Here is an 11,627-nt window from a genome sequence, read left to right as displayed (position 1 = left end):
TGATTCCTGCGGAACTAGGGGGCTGGGGTGAGCTGCTGTGGGTGACAGGTACTACTCGTAACTCAGGTAGAGGTGAGAAAGCAAAGGAGGATGTAGAGTTGAGGAATTGGATGTGCTGTACTGAAAAACAAAGAGGAGGTGCAAACAGAAACAGAAAGCAAGGTGCTGTAGCGAAAACTATCCTAGGAGTGGTGAAGGAGAAGCAAATTGAGGTAATCGTGAGTTATTCTCAGTCCTGCAGATTAGAGAAGGAACACAGCATAGAAATCCATATTATACCGCTCTATGTGCAAAATTATAGTGTTGTAATTATCAAAAGATAGCTTAATTTCTTTAATATTTTTTATTTCAATGCTGTCAATTTTGGTTTTTAATCTAAGATGTTTAAAATGCCTTTTTGCAGATACTTGAAAAGGCAGCTGAGATTGCAAGAAGCAGTGACAATGCTGCAATGGCGGTGAGCATCTGCTAAAGACTTCTGCAATTTATTTTCTGGTTTTTTTTAACTTTTGTCTTCTGCATCAATCTAGAAATAAGTCAGCTGCTCAGATAGCAGTTCTACTGGCTCTGTTTTCTTATATAATGCATTTTGAACTGCCTTAAAATTCAGGTATATGCTTACACTAGCACATATTTAGTAAATGTAATTCCGTTTGGTTATTGTTGGAAAAGTATGTTTTGGCTTTTAATTAATAAATAAAAATACATATATCTACTGAATTTGCTCACTTGAAAAACAAAAGGAAAAAGTGTATGAATCCTGAATTCAAGTTCTCTGTGTTAGAGTTAGAAAATTGAAACATTGCCATCTAGTGTCATCTAGTGTCTGAAGTTGAGTTACTTTTTCAGAAACTTCTGCATACCGAGTTTTGAATCTGTTAGTTACAATTCTTACAGCTTAAGAAATCTGAAAAGAAAGACCCATTAGTCAGTCCTTGTTTCATTAATTTTCTCTGATGTTCTTCCTGGAGTAGGATTTCTAGTATGAATCTTACTGAATGTATCAAAGCATTATTCATTTCTCGTTTTCTAGGGTCGAGGTGGTAAGAAGTTTTATGTTGTGCTGAAAGAAATAATGGAAAGAGATCCTTTATCTCAACTCTGTGAAAATGAAATGGATCTTATTTGGACTTTGCGATATGACTGTCGAGAAAATTTTCCACAATCGTTGCCCAAACTGCTGCTGTCTTTAAAATGGAACAAACTTGAAGATGTTGCTCAGGTAAGGGAAGAGACAGCGATGGTGTGAAAGGATTAGTAAATCAGGAGGAAACTGAGATCCTCCTACTAATTCAGATTTTGTAAGTTGCTGTGTAAATTTGTGTGTTTGGATGTAAAGTTGCTATGTAAATAGGTAATGTAAATATGAAATATCCGTGTCATGTAATTTGTAGGAAAGAGTACTTTTATCATGAGTTCTGACTTGTTTCTACAGAGGAAAAATCTTCTGCTCTTGATACACTGCACTTAGACATTCAGGCTTGTTTATTCTGAGTACTAGTGTACTGCTTCCCTCATACAACTACGTACGTACTATTAAAAACATACTCTCAGTGCGTAGCTTCGCTAAATGCAGTAAAACCAGTTTATTTCATGAGACCTCTAGATGTAGTAGTTCTTGGTAGTCCAAAATAAAATCATAGACTTTTTTGGGATGGCAAAAGTGTCAAGTCCACCCCCCCGGCCATGGGCAGGGACACCTCCCACCAGAGCAGGTTGCTTCAAGCCCTGTCCAGCCTGGCCTTGGACACTTCTACCACCTCTCTGCCCAATCGGTTCTGGTGTTTCACAGGAATAACGGACTAGTGTTTTCTGCAATTTTTTCCAGCACATCATTGTCTTCAGTGTTGGGAATTTTTTAAAACTATCTCACCCGCATCACCCATTTTGCAGTTTGAGCTCATTACTGTTCATAGTGCATGTGGGAGGAGGCTCCAGCAGTTGAGGTGAATAAGTGTTTTTGGTAACCGCGTCTCTCAACAAAAGCCTTCTTTAATTTTTTTTTTTAAATGGAAAACTTTTGCCATCACCAAAATATTTATATATTTGTGAGAGCATTTACAAAATGTTATCTAAATTTTGTTGAAACTCTGTTTCTAAAACATACATATCTGGGGTTACTTAATTTTTGTTTACTGTGCATTGTGTCTATGTGTGAAGAAACAGGCTTTTCAAACTAAGTGTAAATGAGACTTGGTGCCAAAAAAAAAATCTGGATCATTTTAAAGGGTAAGAAACTTAATCAGAAGTGGGGCCGTTTTCCCAGACTGATTTCTTTCCTTTCCCCTACTCCGGAGCAGTCTGTAACCTGCTTCTCTTAGTATGAATGCTTACATGTGCAGTTATACCCATCGGTTTTCTTAAATAGTTACTTCCCTGGTAACCTAAGTCTTCTTTTTAAACCAGCTTCAGGCTCTCCTTCAGATCTGGCCCAAGCTGCTGCCCAGGGAAGCGTTAGAATTGTTGGATTTCAATTATCCAGACCAGTACGTCAGAGAATATGCAGTGGGTTGTTTAAAACAAATGAGGTGAGTATCTTGTGTTCTGTCAGCATGCCTGGATTTCTGGGCTGAAAAACTGCATCCTGACTGTTTGTAGGAAGCAGAGAACCCAAAGAGCAAAGAGTTAAAGGCTCTGCCTACAATGAGTAGATGGCCAAATAAAGCAGTCTGATTTCTAGATAAGCACGTTGGCAGCCAGATAAAACCACCTTATTGTGACATCTGGTATTCAGTGATTATTGTTTTCCCTGTTGCTAGGAGAATGCCAGAGTACCTTTGTCCCAGAGAGGCTGGTGTGGTCGCCCCTTGGGGAGCAAAGGGAGAGCAAGGTAGTGTGAGAACTTCTTAACGACAGAGGTCAAAAGTGTTACAATAGTTTGAATACTTTAGAAGCTGCCATCCAGCCACCTCACGCTCAGTGTCAGGTATTGACTCTACCATTTATTAGAAATGTAGCATTGTAATGAAACGCCAGAGAGTTAGTCATTTGTTCTTCGTGGCCTCCTCTATCTATGGTTCTTCCTTTATCCCGTGTAACTTCTTTACTCTTACCTGTAACTTAAGGGCAAGATTTGTATAACAGTATCACTTGCAACATTACTGGGTATTTCCTGTCCTTGAATTCCAAATTCTCTGTGGTAAATAGTTTAATTACTAAGTTTTCAATGGTCAAGTGTACAGTTTTGGATTTGTTTTTTTTAAAAAAAAAGAACATTTTGACTTCTTTCAACTGCAAACAAGCAATCTAGCTGCTGGGCTATCCTAATAGTATTGAATTGTTACATCTGGAATTATTTCCAGAATTCTTAGTTCTGGCTCTGCAGCAAAATTGTGTTCAGTTGGGTGTCAGAAATCAATTTTAAACTTTCTTAAGAAAAAGTCCGATGAAGGCAGCTGATAAAACCTGCAACCTAAAGGTGATTCTAACTGTGATTAAAATAAAAAGGCAAATATAAATAGAACACAGCATAAACAACAGTTTTTACCAAGTTACTGAAGTTTTTTCAGAGTAAGATGGAGAGAATGAATGATTTTGATATTTACATCTCTGAAGTCTTCACATGATGATGGAAGAATTTCTTTTCATTCCATCTTATGCAGAAACTTGGAAGCCTACACTCCTTTTATAAGAGAAAAAGACAGTCAAATGTAAAAAGTCAAAGAATGTTCACATTTGTTCTAGAGTAACATGATTGCTGAGGGTGAGCATCTGAGGTAGGGGAAGAATACAGAATTTTATAGAAAATTATTGGAATTATTGTGTTGGAATATTACTTGAAGTAGTTAATTAGCATAGAAGCTTTTTAAAGGTGTGTTGATGAGCTGTGGCTAAATACCTACATCTGTACTTCGGAAGTAGAGGTGGGTCCTAAAGTCCAGCTCCTCAGTCAGAGGTGGGTGGTCAAAGGGCCAGTCTGAAACAATTTGAAGTAATTAATCTCCCGGATCCTTAGCCTGGCTCTCGGGCTGAGATCTTGGTCTTATCAAAGCCAGAACGCCAGGTTTTTACTTCGAGGTTTAAGGGCCTAAAGATGCTGTTAGAGGTGTAACTTACCCTTGAACTGATCAATCTGGGAATTGCACTAAATTGGGTGTTATTGCCCTTCTCCATGTGACTGAAAATTTAGGAGATATTTGCTATTGAAACAATTCTGTCATTGCTGGATTTGTCACGTGCATCCGAATTCCTGGAATATCATAATGTGGTTACTCTGTCACTAACTGCTTTTCTGTACCTTGTTCTAGTGATGAAGAGCTCTCTCAATATCTTCTTCAACTTGTGCAAGTCCTGAAATACGAACCTTTCCTGGATTGCGCGCTCTCCAGGTTTCTCCTAGAGAGAGCGCTCGCTAACAGGAGAATAGGACAGATGTTGTTTTGGCATCTAAGGTAGGAGTTATTCCCTTATGTCTTTTGGAGACTATTGAGCCAGATTGGACTTTCAAATATGAGTTCTTGAGGATTTTTCTAAAAAAACTGTAGTCCCTTACAAACCCTCTTTATGTTTCTTTACCTTTGTCATTCATAGATTACAGGGAGCCTGTAATTAAAATAAGTTACAACAGTTTATAACATATGCTTTGACGTGCTGTCCAAACTGCATTCAGCTTTAAATATCTCGTAAGTTAGGTTTGTATATACCCTTAGTGTTTGTTTTGGCTGTATGCGCAGTAAAAGTACAATATTTATACCTCACAATTGGGAAGAATTTATGTTATTGTTGAGAGCCTAACAGAAAATCAAAGCGCTTCTATGTGTGGCTGCTACTTTTGATGACCGGTTCTATGAATGGCAGAAATCTTGCCCAGTGGGTGATAGGTTGATTCTGTCTTTAAAGTACAATTTATTGTAATATTTGTAAATAAAAGGAGCAAGTACTACATGAAAAAGTTTTGGAGAATAACTGGCGCTGGTATAAGGTTCAGTGATTTGTTTTCAGTGTTCTCCTTCAGGCAAATTTTGGCTTTTCCCTTACAAAGATTTGGTTTAACATCAGCCCTGATGTCAATATCATCTTCTTTGAGTTATCAGTACTACTTTCTTGACTAAAAGAAGTTCCTGAAAAAGGGATTTCACTTGCTACTTCTTAACTTCAATGTCTCCAGAACAGACCTAGATGTTGCAACCAGCAGTAATCATTGAAACCAGAGAGTCCTTAGAGTCTTCAGCACATAAATGATCAGTTATTTCTTGAGAAACCAATCTTTCTGTTATATCCACATGACCGCGAGGTGTTTTGGTGTTTGCTTTCTTAGTTTTTTTATTTTTTTTATTTCTTTTTAAATTTATTTTAATGACTGGAAGAATGCTAACCTGTAAATGCTGTGGTCTGATGAGAGACTTTTCTTCTTCCAGGTCGGAGGTTCACATACCTGCCGTTTCAGTACAGTTCGGTTTGATACTTGAAGCTTACTGCCGAGGAAGTGTTGCTCATATGAAGGTGCTTGCGAAACAGGTAGAGACTTCCCATCTCCTTGAAATCTTGGCTTATCCCACAACTCAAACCCCTTACTGGTTGCTCCTGTGGGGCTTATTGTTTACCTCGGCAAAGTCTGTGTGTTGGGGAGCAGGGCAGAGAAGGAAGCGGGGGTGAGATGGAGAGATGGAAGGGCTTGCTGGATGCTGGAGCCATCCTCCCTGGCACAGAAAGCCGCTGGTGCTGCGGCGCCGCAGAGGTGGGACCTGGTTTTGTGGTGTTCCGAGACGTGCGATACTCTGAGCAGGATGCGTGTGTTCTGGATAGAACAACAGACTGTCTGGATTGTTACCTGAAGAAGGGTTAAAACTTGTGAGATTTTTCCCCAGTAAGGATAACCTGTTCAATAGAAACTATTACCTTTCTGCCTAAACTTTATCCAGATGACTCCAGGACTACCTCCTGCAGCTTTGGCTTTTGGGAAAAGCAAAAACCTCCGAAACTGTCATGTAGTATAGTACTCTCTGGAAATAGAGGTGTTGAAGTAAACCAGATACTCATTTGAATGTTAACAGGAATATACTGTTTACAAAAAAAAAGATAAACGGAGATACATATTTGCTTTTAAATACCCTAATAAGTGTGAGAGGTTTTCTTTAAGTACACTAGTAAAAGTATCAGCAGATCAGTATGAGATACTCACAAATAACATCTGAAGTCTCCGATGCAGTTTTAGCAAGTTAATTTAGATTGTGATCATAAAAATATTTGAAAAAATGATCTCTCTCTGGAACGAATGGATTTGCTGTATCGGGCCACAGAGTACTCACTCAGTAGATACTTGTCCGATGGGTGTTATTTCTAACAGTTTTGATACTTCCTGCATTGAAGCTGTACTTTGAGAGGACGTGGAACAGGAACGAGCGTACTGTTGTGCTCTTTATTACTTAAGTTCGCAGGACTTTGGAAAGACCGTCTCTTACACGTGTGTGCTTGTTAGTATTGTCAAAATCCTAAAAAGATTAGGCGATGAAATACTTTAAGCAGTAGACCTAAGGTCAGTAAAGTTTTTGTGCACTTCACAGGAAACAAATGTCAGTACAATCAAAGAAGGGGCAAAAAAATTCCCAACTGTGCAAACACGGAAGAAATTCAAAGTAGAAATACTTCAAAAAGTTCCTGTTTGTACAACGCAGGTTCCATTTTGTTCCCTTGTCACTGATGTTTGTACAGCTCCTAGAATAGTGGAAAAGCAGAGCCCTTTTGGTTTTGACAGATGGCTGACCTGGCAGGTCTCCACTGCCTCAGTTTTATAATCAAACCGCTTACAATTTCCCCAGCATCCTGCCCGACAGGGTTCAGTCTGTCTGTGGAAGCGGTAAGTTTTCACTCAGCACCTTGTAAGTCAGGCTGAAGCTTCCTCATATAGAAATTGACTTTTGTGATTACTAAATCAGTGCTGTTTGTCACACAATCTGTGCATTGCTGAGCATGTTGGTTGCTGCCAGAGCAAATGGAGCTGATTGTCAGAATAACCATTTTCTATTTGTTGCTCAGGCGTAGATACAATGTAGAAATTCTATTTGTTGAATGTGCTATCTGGGTTTGTTACTAAAGGACTTTGCTTTGATAGTGTTACACACATGTACGTCACAAGTTTACTGGTTTTCTTAGAAATTAGGTACCAGTAGAAAACTTTCCAAACTAGCAGAAGGGGATAAAAAAGGTTAAATGCACCTGCATTGATTGCATGTAATTGCCTTGCCTTTTAACACATTTTTACGGTAACAGTATTGCTTAGGTGATTATGATTTGGAACACTTGAACTGATTAGTGCATTTACCTTATGCCTAATTTCAGCTGGGTTTTAACGAGCAAATATTTAAGACTATGCTCTGTAGAAGTATGTGAAGGAATTTGTGTCCTATGTTACCTCATCGATTTTTCTGGGAAATGTTAAGTTATGCTTTAAAAAGTGACCTGAAGCTTAGGAGCTTTCATCCCATCAATGTCTTGTTAGTTATGTCCCAGAGAGTGCGTTTTCATGAGTGTCTTAGAAAAGGCTGTTCTAGTATTTTTTTTGGTTTTTTGGAATGCCACTGTGATTGTCCTCTATTATTTTAAAACCTTGTCGAATTATTTAATACTTTGTTTTGTTTTGAAATGGGATGTTTTGCATGACACTGTGTGTAAAACAATAACTTTGGGGGGTGAAATTTCTTTCAGGTGGAAGCCCTCAATAAAATGAAGACGTTAAATAGTCTAATTAAGCTGAATGCCATGAAGCAAAGCAAAGCAAAAGGAAAAGATGCAATGCATACGTGTTTGAAACAAAACGCTTACAGAGAAGCTCTTTCTGATCTCCAGTCTCCTCTGAATCCTTCTGTGATACTTTCAGAACTACAGTAAGTTAACAACAAAATTTCACTGTAGCTTTTGCACGGAGGCAGAGCAGAAACACACGCGTGCTCTGACATCTGGGTTGTTCTGCTGAAAGGCTGTCACAGGGAACTTCTATAGTGAGAGAAAGTCTGTTGGGAATCTTCCTGAAGTTACGGTATCAATTCAGTTAGAAGATTTTTGTCTAATTACGTGTTCTACATGTTCTGTTGTAGTTTGAACAGTGTGGAGACCTTTGCATTTGAATTATTTGACTAAAACTTTTGTTATGGTTTCTCCTAGTGTTGAAAAGTGTAAGTATATGGATTCTAAAATGAAACCTCTATGGATAGTCTACAACAATAAAATGTTTGGAGGAGATCTTGTAGGAATCATCTTCAAAAATGGTGATGGTAAGCAATGCTAACCATTTTAAGTTTTTTCTTGTCCTTCTTCAGGCTCACGTGTCTTGACATAATAGAAACATGGTTTACTCTAACATGAGTAACACAGCATCTTCTAACTGTGTTTCAAAGTGTAGACATTATCAGTCATGATGATATAATTGTGGTTAATCCTTCTTGAACCTTTACACTTGATGAGTGGTTTTGAACACCTTTTTCTGAAGGCCTTGGAAGTATTCTAAAGATTGCAACACACTGGGAAACTGAAGTAGTGGTTTCTACCTGTCATTCCAGATCTCCGACAGGACATGTTGACGCTCCAGATTTTGCGTTTGATGGACATCCTTTGGAAAGAAGCTGGTCTGGATCTCCGGTAAGGATCTCTTGAGGGCTAATTTATCTGAATGCAGAGTCCACGTTTTGCAGTAAAGCTTTCCTGTTCCTTAAATGCTGTCCCTACTGTCCCCTTTCTAAACATGTATATGGATGCCCAGAGGTTTCAGTTGACGTAGCCAAGGTGAATAGGCTGTGGAAAGTGGTTACCTTAACTAATTAGATGGTTTCTCTTAGGACTTCATTCCCTATGAAAGAATTTAGCCATGAAAAGAAGAAACAGAATAAATGAAATGAAACTTCGGGGTTTTTGTTTATTATCAGGCAGAATATTTTTCCTGGTGCACTGTATCTCTTGTTGTTTGTGGAAGCTGTCACGCTGATTATGTCCACTGTTCTCTTATAGAGTTTGCTGGTTTTGTCTTTTGAAATCCTCTAGATATGTAAAGCATTGTAAGAGGTCAGGAAATAATTTTTGAGTTAAGGGTCCAGCAAGCTGGTCTTGTGCCTTTGTTTGCACCTGTGACCTTTCCAAAGGGCGATGTCTCATAAAATCCTCGTGTAACAAACTTAACTATTAGTGGTCATTGATTTTCCAGGCATATGCAAAAATGGGGACTTAGTGATCGTAGGAATTGCAACTACACACTGGTTTTAGCTAACGCAGTTCTCAAATCCTAATTTCTTTTCGGAAAAATAGTTCTAAGGAAGATACTGGGTCTCACATTGTTATAAACCATTTGGAGACCATAAATTCCATTTTATATGTCTACGAAAGAGCCTTTAGCCTTTGTATTTAATTTTTAGGTAATGTTTATAAGGCTTTTTAGGTATTGTTTGTAAGACTAGAAGTACTTATTCAAATATTACTTGAAATATTACTTGAAATATTACTTGAAACATTTAGATTCTTTGAGCTCATTTCAGATTTTTTGGTTCAAGCATAATAGTGGGAGTAAAACTATAAACTTATTATGCTTCTTACGGAAGGATTCCTTTGAGTGAAGCATGGGATAAGTAGGGATGTGAATAATAAATTGTTTCTGGAAGTAAATGTTTGTGATGAGGTAGCTGAGTGTGTGTTAAGTTGAACGCCGATTTGAGGAAACTTTAGATAATTTATGTCATAAATAAACTGTGAGGAGACTGATCCAGCATTTAGGGGCAAGGACAACCTCTGGCAGCTGTGGAATCCCGGATGAGGCATTCTTTGGTTGCTCCCTTCCCAGAAGCTTAGTTTGTGGTTCCAGCCCGGGCCACACACTGTGCCTAGCAAACAGGAATAGGATTAGGAGTCATCAGAAATGCTTTTCCTGACTAAGGCATTTTTTTACACTCAACAAAGGAAAACCAAGACGTGGCTCTGATGTCCAAGATTTTTCTTAAAACTCTCAGAAGAAAGAAAGTAGAAAGGGGAAGTTCCTAGTGAGAATAGAAATTCTATAATTGGCCTCTTCCATTTATTTACTTAACTGGGAGCATCTTCCTTCCATTCATCCTCTCTGATTATAAAATCAAGTTCTGGAATCGAGGCAGGGTTACAGTTTTATGTCTGTCCATGAAAGATTAACCAGGCTGTTGCCAAGGAAAGGCTCTGGAATGGCCTTAATTGAGAATTGGACGAAAGAGCTCTCTGAGCACCTGGAGCATGAGGAGGAGGCAGCTAAGAGGGCAGGGCTGTGTGATCTCCACGTTTACAGTCTCAAGGAGAGGCAACTCCGAAGTCTACAAGTTAGCCACAGTGGTGACGCAGAGTTCTGTTGCCTTGTTCGTGAGCTGACTCACTTCTTTTTGCTTGGGCAAGACGCGTGGCATCAGGCAGGAAAGTAGTGTTGGGTAGATCTGCTTCCCTGAAAAATACAACTTCCTAAGCCCATAGCAGCGAGTGGAGTCTTTTCTTCTTGCCCTGTATCATCCTTTGAGGCTTTGGTTTTCCTGAAGCTCCTGCTTACATTTTTCCTTTTGTGGATGTGTAATGGACTTTGTGCTTTTCATCTTTTTTCTGCTACAGAAAGACCGATGACCCCATCCAAGTAAAAGTGGGGCTTCTCACTTGTTTCACCAGTGTGAGAGCAGAAGCACTTGCTGTTTGCTTCTTTCTTCCAGTCAACAATGTCTTACCACAAGCAAATTGTCCGGCTTCTCTGAAGCTTGACTCAAATGGCAACCAAGATGCTGCCATCGAGAAGTTTGGGATAGGATCAATTTCCTCCTAACTGCACTGCAATCCTCAGTCAGTTATTTAATAGTAATTTAAAATGAAATCTTAGCCCAGTCTGTGTCTAAAGCAAGCCCAATATTCCCAGTGGGACTTCTCAGTGCTGGAGAGAAACGCCAAAAATATATTGGGTTTGAGATCTCCAAAGCTGAAGAAAAAGAAAGCTGGATTAGTTGGTTGGTTGGTTTGTCAGCTAATTTGTCTCATGGGTAAATGGGCTCCTTTCACACCTGGCGTGTTCTGTTGTCTCGGTTCCTGTGTGTGTTCTGACTAAGCACCAGCACGAGACCATAAAAAAGGAAATGTGTGTGTGTGGTAGGGTGTAAGTGTGCTCCTTTAGGTCCTTCATCCCCAGCTCTCACTGGCTGGGCACTGGAGCACACAGCTGAGGAAAACTTCAGATGTAAGCAGCACCCACTTCTCAGTGCAGACCCAACCATGGGACCACCAAGACCGTCACGCCAGAGCAGCACTGCCCTGGTGTTTAGGGACGTCTTGTTTGGAGTCAGCTTGCCTTAGGCATGTCAGTCAAGTACCAGAGAAATGAGAAAACAAAACCCCATCTTCTTTAATTAATCCCCATGTCTGTTAATTTCTAAGACATTGACCTAAGACATTATGTAAGTATGTGAGCCAAACCCTCCTCAGTTCTTTCTGTAATTTCTCTCTAGTTGTTTCTCATATATTAAATATGGGCAATTATGAACAAACTTATCAAGTCAAGCAGTAGTTATGTTGAGCTTGCATCTGCAGAGTGACAAAATGAGACTTCCAAAAGTTTAACCTCCCTGAAAAGTTACAACTCTTGATGTTATTTTGCTTTAATAATTTGTATGTCTGAAGTTATGTGTATGAGCATACTCAGAGTAGATTAC

At 39.2% G+C, this 11,627-nt stretch overlaps 1 protein-coding gene across 1 annotated transcript in view; it reads left to right on the top strand.

The window, feature by feature from the left end:
- The window catches only part of PIK3CB (phosphatidylinositol-4,5-bisphosphate 3-kinase, catalytic subunit beta), a 28,633-nt gene that overhangs the window by 9,689 nt on the left and 7,317 nt on the right, over positions 1-11,627 (top strand). The window contains exons 7-14 of the mRNA XM_009873451.1: positions 404-457; positions 1,034-1,222; positions 2,407-2,528; positions 4,248-4,391; positions 5,358-5,457; positions 7,645-7,823; positions 8,101-8,210; positions 8,496-8,574. Coding sequence (XP_009871753.1) covers positions 404-457; positions 1,034-1,222; positions 2,407-2,528; positions 4,248-4,391; positions 5,358-5,457; positions 7,645-7,823; positions 8,101-8,210; positions 8,496-8,574 — 977 coding nt within the window. The remainder of the gene's footprint in view (positions 1-403; positions 458-1,033; positions 1,223-2,406; positions 2,529-4,247; positions 4,392-5,357; positions 5,458-7,644; positions 7,824-8,100; positions 8,211-8,495; positions 8,575-11,627) is intronic.

This window comes from Apaloderma vittatum, unplaced genomic scaffold (genome assembly GCF_000703405.1).
Source record: "Apaloderma vittatum isolate BGI_N311 unplaced genomic scaffold, ASM70340v1 scaffold16137, whole genome shotgun sequence".
NCBI classification, from domain to species: Eukaryota; Metazoa; Chordata; class Aves; order Trogoniformes; family Trogonidae; genus Apaloderma; species Apaloderma vittatum.
The sequence above is the reverse complement of the archived record's forward strand: the minus strand, read 5'-3'. Positions and strand labels throughout refer to the sequence as shown.